Here is a 15125-nt window from a genome sequence, read left to right as displayed (position 1 = left end):
ACCAGTCCTAGACTGTGTAACAAATTTTAAATTTTTTAGGTAAAACGTTAATAACAAGCTAATAAACACAAGGCAGAATTAAAGAACACATTAATAACGCATAATGACAAATGACAAGATAAAAAGTAATCCATATGAATATTACTTAATGTGTATTTGTTAGGAATCTAAAAACATTATATGGCAACAGAAATCTTTATAGCAATTGAGAAAACCACTTGGTAGTGTAGTCAGAAAAGTAACAAAACAAAGTAGAAAATGAATGAGTGAGAAAAAGAAAATGAAAATTTCAAACTCATTAGCAAGGTTTTGGAAAATTCAAACATAAATAATTGATTTTTCTTTATTGACAAATTTTGTTTCGTTTTTCTTTTTTCAGCAAATATATACTCATATATTCTCCGGGGAAAAATGAGGGACGTCAAATGGCAAAATATTACAATATTTGCTGTTCAGATATTTTGAACAACAACTTCTCCTATATTTTAAACTTGTTGGGTTAAGCTCCCTAAAAAATCAAGATGATTAATTTATGATTCATTCATCGAAACAGAAAATTACAAATCCTGTATTCACATGCAGGATGTAATAATGTTATTAATCATGATATAGAATGTAGAAAAGGTTTTGTTCGTAATTCAAAAATATGGCTTTAAAATATTAATCGAACTCGCAGACGCAAATTGTATTCCAATAAATTTACCTTTACCCACATTATATTTTCATCGTTAAATATTACAAAATAATAGTATTGAACAGCGAGAGTTGAAACGATTCATACATCAGAAAATTAAAAAATTCGCTCCGAACTTAATTCAAAGTTATTGCAGTTTTAACTGAAATAAAATGAAACGAATCTATTTAAATTCAAATCTAGAGCCGCCACAACAAAATTGTTCTGAATTTCTATACATAAATCTGATAATATTTCTGAAGCAATCTCACGTTGTTCTAGATAACATTTTCTTGCCCGATTGCACTAGCAAAAACAAAATTAAATGTTTTCATGTGATAAAATTGCTGTTCCCAATAATCAAGCGTACAAAATCGCGAAATATGGAACGTGCACTCAGCAACAAATTATTCCAATAAATTTCATCATTGAGGGTACAAAGCTGTAACGACAAATGAAATAAATGTTTACTAAAAGCTCTACCGTGGATATCAGTAGAAGGTAGAAATCACTTCAAAGCGTATTTTTTTATTTTCGTTTTAGTACATTATATTCCAAAAGTAGGCCTCAGAAAAAATATCTAAGGATATAAAACATCGTAAAAATGTTTTTAGAATCTACGTCTCTAATAGGCCTATTATTGTATTCAATTTGGAGTCGTTTATGGCTATCTCTTAAAGCACTCGTAGTTTAATAGATCTCTAATTTTTATCATCGATATGTATTTCAGTGTATTATTGTCATTTACACCGAAAAACTTAAAATATTAATGTTCAAACTCTACTTTTTAACCAAGATATCTAGAAAGAATGGTATAGCAACTCGACGCCATTTTGCCGTTCAAAACCGGTGCCAGGTCGCCAGGTGTCGCCATAGTAGCGAGGGACTGTCAAACTGACAGCATTCTGACAACACCAAGTCAATTTTTTTTAAATTCTCCTTTACAGAACTTAGAAAAGCTCCAAGTGTGGAGTAAAGCCTGTGGAACTACATTAGGGTCAAAAGACTTTATCTGCATGCAACATTTTTGTGACCGATACATTAATGGTAGCATTTTAAAGTGAAATTTAATTCGAAGAACCTTAGCACCTAATGCCATTCCTACGCCCCATTTGGGTGCGGGTCCTTCCACAGAAACCATCCCGTTATTTTCGCATACCAGATCCTTCTAAGTCTCATCCCTTTGTATGTCCTTCTAAGGACGTATGCACTGACAAAATTTAAAAATACACTGGGGCTTTGGCAGAGTAAACCCGCGCTGAGATATGACATTTGGTGGTGGAACTTTGCGCGGACAAAATTATTGTTCAAAATCCAGCAACACAAAATTCATAGTCCTGTGGGATGTTCTGATTCTGAACATGAAAAACCATTGACGAAAGCAATAATCATGTAGTTTTTAATCACAAGAATGTGTTTTTCTTGCCAAAAAGAGGCAAAGCTTGCAAAACTTGTTTAACTTTACTCATTGTATCAATTTTTATTAAAAAATAAGATTTTGTTTAACTTTCTTATCGTTCCACTTGACATTTGACAGTTCAGTGACAGTCCCCGAAATGTCACATCTGGCGTTCGTTTTTGGATCACGTAGTTGCATGGTTGCAGGTATAAGTTGACATACCATTCTTTCTAGATATCTTGTTTTTAACATATGTTGCAGATGTAGTTGCATCCGTTAAGTACCTTGAATTACCAATTAATACAAAATTCCCTAAAATTTGAAAATTTAATTTTTTTATTTAAAAATTAAAACAATGGTGCAAATTCTAAAAAATAACCTAAAAAACTAGTTTTATAAGGACATTGGCGCACTCGTCCCATACAAAACTCCCCTACGGGTCGTTTTCTACACTTGGGACTCGTGCGCCAAATCAACCCTTATAAAACTCGTTCTTTAATATATTATTGTCTTTTCTGCTGTTAAACAGATACCTACTATTCCAACTTTTTAGTAAAAAAATGGATGGGATTAAATTTAATTCAGCGGTGTACTACTAATAAAAGAAAGGAAAATATAATTATGATTTTATTTGGCGAAATGCAATAATTAATTCAGTTATGTTGGAAAATTTGCAGCGTTTCCTTGTGTCTTTTTTCGGTACAAGGAGGAGGAATCCGGCGAAATTAAATACAGTAAAATTAAATCAACAACATCAAAAGGTATTTGAAGTTTGTTCCTCGTTTAATCGTTTACGTTGCCTTTAAATATTGTTATTCATGAACAGACATTGCACAAATCCGACGATCTCTACGGAATTTGCTGCGTTTATTTTGATAGTCCATAATTTATTAAGGATATCTTTCCCCACTCACACGAATTCAACACAAGCAATTACTTTAACTAATTCATTAAAAGTACATCATACATCCCGGATGTAGCTCTTAACATTGTTCGATTTTGTAAATTTAAATAATTTGTGAACTGAAAAATGTTTCTATAAATGATTAAAAAATTTCAGAAATGAAAGAATTGTTTGTAAACTTATTGGAAATGTCATAGACAAGAAATACAGAATTGCAACGCAGTGATGAAAGAAATGTAAAATCAATTTTTAAATTGTTTTGTTTGCTTCTAAATAAGATGAAGGATTTTTCAAAAATGTCTGATCTCAAATTCCAGTACTCCAGTTCCACATAATTTTGTTGGTTCAATTAATCTACCTGATCTATGCAAGAATAATCCTATGAAAGAGTTACGTAACTATAACGAGTGAAGAAACGGTCACTACAGGTGAAGCATCACATCTTTCATGAAGGATTGATGACAAAGATCTCTGAATTGATTTAATCTGAGCTAGCTGTAGAAATATTATTCTGTAAGGGTAAAGAACTATTTGTAAAAACCAACCAACTTCTTCGGCAATCTTTAACCATTGATGAAACAAGGGCTCAGCATAAAGACACATTCTAAAACAAAATTCAAAATGGAGTTAACTCTTTCTTTTTCAAAGGAGGCCAAAACAGTTCCAATTACCGGAACAGCTACTGCATCATTTGTTTGAGAACAGAATATCGTTGAAATAACAACAGGCTTAAAGAAAAAGTTCTCAATAATGTATGAATGGAATGAATGAGAAATGGTAAACTATTTCAAAAAAATTACTATGGAGGAAGTCAGAGTAGGTTAGGTCAGGTCAAAATTTCCGTTGGAGACGTATTTTTTAAGAAACAACTACTTCAACAACTGCATCAATGAACCCAATAAAGACAACAAAAAGTTTGGAAATGATCCCGTTTTCGACGAGAAAGGAAATAAATAATAGTTATTTATTTAACGAGTTCGTGTGTAATTTTGGCTTTTTTTGGCATGAGTGGACCAGTTTAAAACTCGAGTGAAACGAGAGTTTTAAAGGTCCACGAGTGCCAAAAAAGCCCAAATTACACAAGAACGAGTTGAATACAACGTTTTTTTGTTCGACGAGCCCCTAAAAGGCTCCAAATCGCTAAAAATCTTTAAAATTAGCTTGACGTTTCGTTTTGACAAGTTGTCAGATTTATCAAAATCCGTTCACACAGGCGAAAATTCTCAAATTCTGACAGTGTCGAACAAAAAAATATTTTTAGTCATATCTCGTCCATAAAAATCTCTTCAAAATTTGCAATTGGCAAGATAAGAAACTGAAACTCGTATTGCTATGCTGTTTATTAATTAATATAAGCTAAATACCACAAGTTCCATTTTTCCTTATACAAACATTTTTTGTGATTATGTATTTCTGAATAGGATTAGTTTATGTATAATACTCACACAACACTCTTGTTTCAAACATTTTGTTGTAAATATAAAAGTAAAATTATTATAAATTAAGTAGTAACGATTTAGTGAAACATCTTTGAAGATGAATTTGTGTTTAATCAGCCTGAAGTCGAATTATAGTAGGACGAATGAAGTTGCTTAGAACTTTTGTATTTACATAAACTCCAGGAAATTTAGGGTCTCCACATCCAAATCCAAATGAGGTTATCCCAACAAGACTATTATTTACCACTAGCGGACCTCCGGAATCACCTGGACAGGTATCAACTCCTCCCTCTTCAATTCCAGCACACATCATCTCTCTAGTGAGTCTCATGTTCTTCGTTTCGTACGCTTTTTGACAAGAAAACCTATCAACAATTTTTACAGTACCCCCTTTCAAGTACGGACTAAACGTAATGTCGCCCTCCTTTACTATACCCCAACCATAAATCTGTGCTTCAGTGCCAGGTGGAAAATTAATAGATGAAAGTTTTATAGACTGAACTTCTGAGTCAAATGTCAACTGTGATTTTAATCTCAAAATGGAAACATCATTCTCATGGTTGTCCCTGTCAAAATGCGAGTGCTGTATGAATTTTTCTACAGGAATTATTTGCTCTGTGGAATTAATATCGGAGCTGCCAACCATAACCGACAAACTGCTGGCTTCGAGCCTGTCGAAAACTCAATTTTTGTCATATGCAATAGAAAATGTGCCGAAAAATACCCGTCTGTACAGTGTGCTGCAGTTATTATGGTTCTGTTTGAGCCAATGGATCCACCGCACTTGTGGCGGTCTGATAACCGCACGGACACCACGAAGGGAGCACTAGTGATAGGAACTGCATCGCCTCCGACTATTCTCTCCTCTGGTGAGTTTTCATTTGCTAAAATCCAAACTAATGATTGCTAAAGTTATAACAGGTGCAGGGACAGGAACCTCTTTCATTCATTTCACAGAACAGAAATGGGAACAACAAGAACAAAAATTTCACCAACATTGTTGTACTTTATGAAATTTGTTTTGAAACGGAGCCTCTATTTATATTAAATGTTCAAGTACGTCAAAAACATTGTTGTCGAAAATATACGCAATTGTAATTACACCCATTAAACACGTCTAGTCGTAAACAATGCCAAAGTACTTAACAGAAATAAACTTTCTAATGAAAACCTTAAGGTCATTCGAAACACCGACGATGTTACTGAAAACGTTATAAGTGAAATTTATTTGTTGAAAAAAATGGAAAGTTAAGCTCATGATTTTTAGAAACACGCTCTGCGTACTTGTTCCAGCATTACATTTTGCTCATTACTTGTTCAAGACGTTATAGTGTGTAAAAAATGAGTTGACTTGTTCAAATTTTCTGTTCAAGAATAGGATTCTATTAAATGTGGTGTACAAAGTGTCAACCTGAACGTTTTTAATAATTCTCATGATATAATGTCACTTTAGGGGTTCCCAGAGTTTTCATCTTGGTCCTACTCTGCTTTTGTTATTTAGTAAAGACGTTGTGTCGATTTTTAAGTCTTGTTATTTATCTATTATAATGCCGAAGACTTGAGGCGTTACTCTGATGTGCAATATATTCAAGACTGTTGAGAAGTTCCATCAAACTTAAATAATTTACTTCTATGATGTTATCAAAATTGCCCAAATGTCAAGACATCTAAAATCATAAGATTTACCTGCAAAGGTCAGAATTGAGTGTTCTTGTTATTCAAATAAATTATCCTCCTGTTGAATCAGTTTCAAAATTTATAGATTTAAGTTTTATACTTGATTGCAAACTATGTGAATAACATATTTTTCTTTATACCATACTGTTATTAGGATTTATCAGTACTCAATGCTTGATTGATATAACACCTATAACAGTCTAGGCCGTTATTCAAAATTATAGGTCGTTATTCAAAATTATCAGACCGAGGTCGATATTTTTGCTGCCGTTGCTACGGTTACGGCACAAATGACAACTAAATTTAATTTTTGAAGTAAAGAGAAAAATGTCAAATAAATCATCGTTAAATGTTAAGTATTATTGGTATAAAGAAAACTGTAAAACAACATACGGCCGATATGGATATAACAGACTCGGTTGATTATAAAATCTCGGCTCCGCCTCGATTTGTAAATATCTCAACCTCGTCTGTTATATAACCCATATCGGCCTAATACCGTTATACAGGCTGTTTGATGAAAAACGCCTCAACCCATAACTTTTTTATTTATTACCCGATTTCAATGAACAAAAAAATCAAAGATATGGTTTTTCAAGCGCTACAAAACAGCCATAAAATATTTTTTTTTGGCGTTATCTTCAATAGCTAACGATAGTCAACTTTTTTTTTTAAATAGACATATGTAGTTTTTTAGGCTTGGTCTGGTAAGGTTTTTTTTTCTGAATCTAACGATGTATTGAAAGTTATCATTTGGTTCATAGTTAACTGAAAAAAAAAACAATTTTTTGTGGTTCAGCTTATTATAAAATTTTTAAGAGTGCCGTGAAAAACAATCGGAATATAAAGTACGATAAATGTCATCTAAACGTCAGCTTAGAAATTTTCATCTGCTTTTTTAAACTTTTTTTATTTAAGTATAAAATAACAACATTGTCAGTCATGCAGGATAGCAGTCATTTGACTATTATTTTATGTTCGAGTGTAATAAAAATCCTAATTAGTCAAAAACAAAAATTTAATAGAAAAAATAATAATAATTATTCATGTTTTCCAAGAAAATAATAATAAAACTCTTCAAGATTGCACCTGAAAATTTCCAAACTCACACTTGACATTTGTTGCTATTTGTATTCCAATTGCTTTTCACGGCACACTCGAAAATTTCATAATAAGCTGAACCACAATTAAAAATTTTTGTATTTTTTTTCAGTCAGCTATGGACCAAACGATAACTTTTAATACATCATTAGATTCAGAAAAAAATACTTTACCAGACTAAGCCTAAAAAACTACATGTGTTCATTAAAAAAAAAAGTTGACTATCGTTACTTCGTCAGCTACTGAAAATAACGCCAAAAAAAATGTTTATGGCTGCTTCGTAGCGCATGAAAAACCATATCTTTGGTTTTTTTGTTCATTGAAATCGCATTATAAATAAAAAAGTTATGGGTTGAGGCGTTTTTTATCAAACAGCCTGTATACTATTATCTTCAAGCGGTCGCAAATCGCTCCTTTGTGTATCTCCATAGAGACGGTTAAAGTTTTATTTTTTTTCTCAGCGGAGTAGGCGGCTCGACCAGGTCAAATGTAAGGTCATTTGAAGTATTTGTCATGATTTATTTATTAATTACAACTATCACTTACACGAAATATTTAATAAATAAATTATCCCCATTAAGATAAACCCTGTAAAAAAGCGATATAACGAAATTATTATCCAATATTTAATCAATTCGACTGTTATTAAAGACGAGCCGGCCTTTGTGAGACTTGTGGGCGTGTCCAACTGCCCATGGATCAGGGATGTCAGATCAGATGTCAAACAAATGTCAAAAATAGCGCAATAGCGCCCTTCAATGTTAATAGGTAAACAGTTGTAAGTTGTAATAAGTGTGTACTGTTAGAAAACGAAATGCACAGCGAGCGACGGCTTAAAAATTGATGCAGATCGCGGCAAACTCAATGTACGAGTAGACCTAATCCGACCACAGTCCCGGGCGAAAAGTGTATGATTTCTACATAATTGTTCCTGATTCAAAGTTTCTGGCTACATAGGTAAAATTTCTGAGTTCGCTAGAGGAAGAATTATAAATTTATTATTGTAGGTTAACTGTCACTAAGTGTGACCCCTTTCGATGCAATGAGATCATCAATTTAACAATGAGAGATATCGAAGATTTGGGCTCTGCCATCGTAGTAAAAGTTCAGGATACTAAAAATTACAAATTGCGATCATTCACCACTTTGGGAAAGTTTTACGTGGAAATTTGCAGATAGTACATCGGACAGAACGAATAACATTATAGACTTTACTAATATCATCGAAACTTCAAGTACCAATAACAAGGGAAATAGAAATTACTAGTACCTTAAAATTTGAAGAACTGCAGGAAAAGAAAAATAAATAAGTGAGTTCATGTTAGATTTTTTCTTGTGATCCGCTTAAAGATAAAATAGTATATGGATATCATTCAGAGTAGAAGCTCTTTTTTCGCTTCGCCCAGTTGTCGACCACAACTGCGTTTCGGTCTTCAGTTTCTGGGCTTGGCACAAAAAGAGTCACTTCTACTCTTAATGATATAATATATTATTATATACTCTGAATATCTATCTATGAAAGTACTACATTACATTTACCCACCAACTAGCACTTTAAACATATACGTAGAAACTGCAGTAATTTTCCTGTAATTTGAACCACGGCGCACATATTTACATAAAACTAATCATTTTGTCTGAGATTTTGTTGTCTGAGATTTTGCTTTAACATACGTAAGTTCGATCATATTTCATATAAATATAAGGAAGCAGGCTGGATGAGGCTTCCGGAGCGATTTCTGCTACGTTTTGGAGTCTTTTTGTTTCAGCTAAGTAAACGGCAGCTGCCTCATTACCTCTACAAAAAGCTGATCAAGCATTCTGATATCCACAACCGTCCTACTAGATACAACGACCATTTTATTGTTCCTGCGCATAGTTCGGCATTATATCAAAGAAGTTTCTCCTATAGCGCCGCACGAATCTATAACTTGATTCCCAGTGAAATAAATAAAACAGTTACCTAGCATTTCTGTTTTTAAATTCAAATTTAAAAAATATCTTTTTGCTACACCAATTACATTGTGAATGTACTCATTTTCATGGTACACAAATGGTACATACATACGCAATCTTGATTTATAATGCATATTTTGGTTTTTATTTTTCTCTTTTTTTCTTTTTCCTCTTTTTTTCTTTTTTCTCTTTTTAGAATTTAGGTTAAGTTTGAGGGGGGGGGAGGGGGGTTGGTTACTTGGAAGAGCAACGTTGTTGAAAGGCGCCACCCCAGTTATTATTATTAGTATTCTTAGAATTGTTACTGTTGTAACTGATTTATTTTCTGGAAATAACTGTTATTGTATTTATTGAATTTTAACTACAATTATCGAATAAAGACAATATTATTATTATTATTATTATTATTATTATTATTTCGGCTATTTTTCGTTTTGTTTTTTAATTCATTTTTGTTTATAAATTATCAGTGCAGTTCAACCACCGGCATTTTCAAGGCTGACTCGATTATAAATTTTCTTAATCACACGATATTACTATAAAATAAATCAACAAACAAACAAATAAACATCTACACAACAGATACAACGGGTGTTTTTTTAAATTTGGCGTCGAAGTTGACGTTGAAGAGACGATTGTGAATGCACTACACGGGTTACGAATCACGGGTCAGCTGTTTAAATCTTACATTTTTACACGGATGGTGCGCTCTCATTCGACTCTCCAACGCCAACTTCGACGCCAGATTTAAAAAAACACACTTTACACTATGTCTGGACACTACATGCAAATGTTCATTTAAACCTAAAAACCTGTTATCACCGGGCACCGTTATATAGTAATAAAACCGCCCCCTAGTGCTCGCATATTTTAAATAGCAGCTTCCAATTAGCTTATTCAAAACGTGCGCATATTTTTGGAAGCCTAATGTACATCCTCAATGGTATTTCATTAGTTTTAAACTCGCTTCGGCAGTTTGACCATGTGTTCATGTTTGGAGAAGATGTGCACGTCAATGAATGCAACATTTTTCTCAGTCGATCAACTATATCACATTCTTATAAAACAATGACAAATGGCAAAGAACCTGCTTCATTGTGAAACAGGCTTCTGCGTATATCGTTCTGCGCAACTAACGCCACATCCCTTTTTTTTATTACTATATCTGTTCGTTGGCCCAACTTTAGTGCAGCTTGGTCCCAACTTCTCCAAAAAATAGGCAGCGCCTGCCGAGAAAAGTCAAGTTAGTTTTTTACACGCAAAAAGCGTCGTGTCGTTTCACTCCTTTCCCAAAAAACGAAACTGCGGCTCTTTTCCGAGCCTGGCTCCGGTAAAAATGAACTAGGCTACGAGACGGTGATCTTCTTCGACGCCGGTGGTAACACTATAAAAGTTCTTCTTTTTACGTTTTTACTAATATATTACAACAAATACAGTGTAATTCGAGTCGTGTGTATTGTGTGTGCTTCCACATATCTAATTAGGACTATTTTAATTAAAATTTTGTTTGGTTTCGCCAAAAAATATTATTCATTTATATTTATTCAGCGAACATGTTGAAAATGTCCAAAATTACAAATTTTACATTCACATATAGGACATGATTAAGTTATTAATCATGATAATATAGGATATAGTTAAAATTTTATTCGTAATTCAAAAATATGGCTTTAAAATTTTAATTCATTCGCAAACGCAAATTGCACTTCAATAAATTTACTCAAATTATATTCGCATCTTTACAACACTTCAAGCAATTAAGGCATTTGGATATTGAAAAAACATACTCTACACTTAACGCAAAATCATTGATTTTTAAAAGGAAATTTAAAACACCGTTCACGTTGTTTTGGCATAATGGATGACCATGATTTATTTTTTTAACGTTGGACACATTGTTTGATTTCCGCTACTAAAGTGCCTGACATACGGACCTATCAAAGTGAACATGTTGCTGAATTTTTCGCGATGACTGAGTATTCTTCTATTGCAAATTACAGGGTCATTTTAAATTATTGTCCCATCGCAGTAGGCGTTGATGACGTAGTTGAATGTGCCGCAAGCCTCATAACATGAGTGAGACTAGTACCGCCGATAGGTGGTGCTACTGGCGGTAGTGGAAATTTGTCTACTAGTTTGTCTAACGTTGCGAGGCTAGCGACACATCCAAAATTTGTGTGGTTTTCAACGCCAACTGCGATGGGACAATCATTTATAATGACCCTGTAGTAAAACTGACAACAATACACTAGACATTGACGCTATTTATAACCTCAAACTTAGGAAAACGTAACCTAATTCAACAGGCAGCTTACTACCAATTTAAATTCAAAATTTCCATGGCCTTCCATTGTGTCAAAACAATGTGAATACATTTTATACACAAATGTGATTATTTTTCTGTCTGTTGTAGACAAAATAAAATGTTTGATTATATTGATTTAAAAAAAGCAACGCTTCATTCCATAAAAATGTTGTTCACAATTAAGCGCACAGAATCGCGAACGCTGGATAACGCACTCACAAACACAAATTATATTCCAATAAATTTCGTCATCGGGAGTACAAAGCTGTAACGACAAATGGAATAAATGGAATTGACTAAAAGCTCTTCTATGGAAGTCGGTAGAGGGCAGAGGCCACTTCAAAGCGTATTTTTTTATTTTCGTTTTAGTACATTACATTATAACATTTTTAAGTCCAGAAGCAGGCCTCAGAGAAACTTTTTACAGCATACAACGTCGTAAACTTTTTGTCCCTTCTACTATTAAACAGATACTAGTTAAAGTTCTAAGTAAGAAATGAACGGGATTAAACTCGGGTCAGCGTTGGAGCACTAATAAAAAAAATAGAAATATGAGAATACTTGCGCTTTTATTTGGCGAGGCACGATAAAATAAATTCAGTTATGGTGGAAAATTTCCCAACGTTTCCTTGTCTCTTTTTACGGCATCGGGAGGACGAATCGGCGAAATTAAATACAGCAAAATTAAATCAAGAACATCAAAAGTATTTGAAGTTTGTTCCCCCGCTTAATCGTTCGCGTTGCTCTTAAATATTGTTATTCATGAACAGACATTACACAAATCCGGCGACCTTTGCGGAATTTGCGGCGTTTATTTTGATAGCGGATAATTTATTTAAGGGTATCTTTTCCACTCACACGGGCGTTCAACAAAGGCGAATTTTTCAGTTTTAATATGCAATTTTTTTAAAGACACTTTGCCCGCAAAGCCCCTTCAGACAAATGCCAGCCTCGATTTTTACCGGAGATTTATCGGGTTAGCATTACAGGCTGGCCCTCTCGGCCCTCACCATTAACATTTCGCCCAATTCGTCGTATTAACGACGCACACTTACGGCCTGCCCTTTCCGATTTGCTTCTTCTCCCTGTCGTTGTTTACACGCGCTAATCTAACGCCTCCAAAAAGTTTTATTCGGTGTCTAATGGGCCGGGAAAATTTGCGTCGTTAGAATGTCAGATGATGATCAAATTTTCCGTGAAGGTGAAATCTTGAACTATTCACTTTCGGTTAGGCAAACTTCTTGCGTTCTTCGCGACGATCGATCTTCGAAGTCGACCGTGCAAATGATCTATTGTAGATTCACTCATTTGCACTCGATTCGTTCGACAGAAAACAGGTCGAGGCGGGGAAGCATAGAACGGAGTCAAAAAGTTCACAAACTGCCCTATTTACATCGATCGTAGGCGGCTCGACAACCAAATTCGTTATTCATTAAAACTTGATCATGTCGACTGGAGAATTTATAATGAGCACAAAAATGTTCCCAGCAGGATTGGTCTAAAAGCAGACCGGAGTCAATCACCTAAAGTGTCACAGGCAAGTGTCAACTACTCAGAAAATACTGTACCCGCCTTTATGAGACCCACTTTAATTTTTAATACTGTGCTATGTTGTATCATTTTTGAAAACTGAGCTCTATAAAAGTAAAATAATTTCTAAAATAAATATTATAAGTAAAAGTGATTATTACCTAATCGTGTATCATACATAAGGAAGTACCGTGAGATCATTTAAATTTATAATTAGAGGAGGCTATGACTTTAAAATTATATTGGCAACACCGCTGACACCTTGATTTGAATTTTCAAAACGACGCTTTAAAATTCAATACAAAATATGAAACGGCGAGTTAACAGTTGTATCCAAGCCAGGTGTTTGATACAACTGTTAACTCGCAGTTTCATAATCTGTATTGAATTTTAAAGCGCCACTTTGACGAACCAAATCAAGATGTCAATGGTGCTGCCAATCTAATTTTAAAGTCATAGCCAACTTTAATTATAAATTTAAATGATCTTACCGTATTACTTCCTACGTCAAATAAACTAATCATCATACGCATTGCTAGCAAGTGGAAAAATAATCAAAATTGTCATGCAAAGCTGACAAGCAGGAGAAGAATTTAAAAATTGGAAAAACTACTACAATGTGTGGTTAGAAAACTTCAACTTTAACAAAACGTTTGCTGCATATCGGAAAAAATTTTAGCGACAATATTTTGGAACTGCGATTGATTGATTGATTGCTAATTGATTATACCCCAGAGGGTTCACAATGAGTGGCAATTACACTGGTCAACACCCAAATGGCTCTGAACGCAATAAGCTAAATTAATTTCCTTGTGTTATTACATAAAAAAATTACACTTGTCAATTTAACTTTAGTTCGTTGAAATTCAAGTTAAAAAAATTCTTCAAAAAGTACTAGTAGTACAGTTAATTTCAAAATTATAGAGTACACCTCAAAAATCAAGAAGTCGATTGATTACAATTTTTTCCACATGTAAAGATGCCTTTTTGAAATTTGAGCGTCATATTTTTCACATAGGTTAGGTAAGTTTGACAACATAAAATGTCGCTGATGTTTCACCCTTCTTCTAATTTGGAAAGAATGAGCACTTCCACATTTTGGTTAGATTTGGCATTTTGTTTGTCAAAATTGACATTGATCATTGACAAAAAATGTAAGTGCAATTCACACTGTAGAAAATTAGGTGTACTCTATAATTTTGAAATTAACTGTACATATGTTTAATTGGGAATTATTTAAGTTTGCTTTAAAAAGAGGAGCAAGAGATTGCGTACTATGTATAGTACAGTGTGCCCATTTTATCGGTTCCCGCCTTAAAACTACAAAATAGGCAACACAATTTACTCTTCGGAGATTGCTATGTTTAAAAAAAATGTTTTTGAAAATTTTCAAAAATTTGAAAATGGAGGAACTCTAGTTTAAACTATTAGGTTATGCGTTATGTCATTTTGTAGCATATTAAATGTTTCACTTTGGCTAACTATGTTTCTTATTTTAAAAAATAAATAATTTCCACCAAGATATCTGTGCAATGTATTATGTGTTGCCTATTGCTAAACCGTAAGGCGGGAAGAGATAAAATGGGCACCCTGTAAAGAGCTAAAAAAAGTAAACCCCAGTAGTTTAGGCTAAATCTAGATCTTAACACGCAGATGTATGTCATTAATTTCTTGTACGAAGTGCGCTATTACCGTATAATTCACCACGGGGTTGATAAAGATCATAATTGACTCTGACATAATTCAAACAAGCAAGCCCTAGGTATAGCGAGAATTCTGAAGTTTACAAAACGATTTCTACAATCGCCCCTAAAATTTAATGTGGCAATTATACAAATGCTTTTCTTTGAAATTTAAATACAGGTGATGTGGATGAAGAGTTTCCCAACAGAGATGACGAAGAAAAGAAACTATTGAGTGGCCAAGATTGTGGTATGTACAAAAAAATATTTTTCAACAACTCGAAATAAGTTTATTTTTTCTATGGCAGATGTTAAAGTGTGCTTTTATCTATTCAAATCAAAAGGTCAAGTAGCATTTTCGCAGCAAGGGTAGATAAAGTAATTTTTTATTATACCTGAATCACAATCCCTGTTTTTGACACTAAAATGCGTACGAAAAAGGGCCCTTAAAACACTAAA

General features: G+C 33.6%; 1 protein-coding gene across 1 annotated transcript; it reads right to left on the bottom strand.

The window, feature by feature from the left end:
- Positions 1 to 4303: 4303 nt before the first annotated feature.
- LOC138126500 (trypsin-4-like) lies at positions 4304 to 5540 on the bottom strand. The gene is made up of 3 exons (XM_069042257.1): positions 5353 to 5540; positions 5140 to 5299; positions 4304 to 5086 (listed from the first exon to the last, which is right to left on the bottom strand). Exons 1-3 carry the CDS (start codon positions 5411 to 5413, stop codon positions 4525 to 4527), a joined length of 783 nt encoding a protein of 260 aa, XP_068898358.1. The 5' UTR covers positions 5414 to 5540; the 3' UTR covers positions 4304 to 4524.
- Positions 5541 to 15125: the final 9585 nt, after the last annotated feature.

Source organism: Tenebrio molitor, chromosome 3, assembly GCF_963966145.1.
Source record: "Tenebrio molitor chromosome 3, icTenMoli1.1, whole genome shotgun sequence".
NCBI classification, from domain to species: domain Eukaryota; kingdom Metazoa; phylum Arthropoda; class Insecta; order Coleoptera; family Tenebrionidae; genus Tenebrio; species Tenebrio molitor.
Note: the sequence above shows the minus strand (reverse complement) of the source record. Positions and strands in the feature narration are given on the sequence as shown.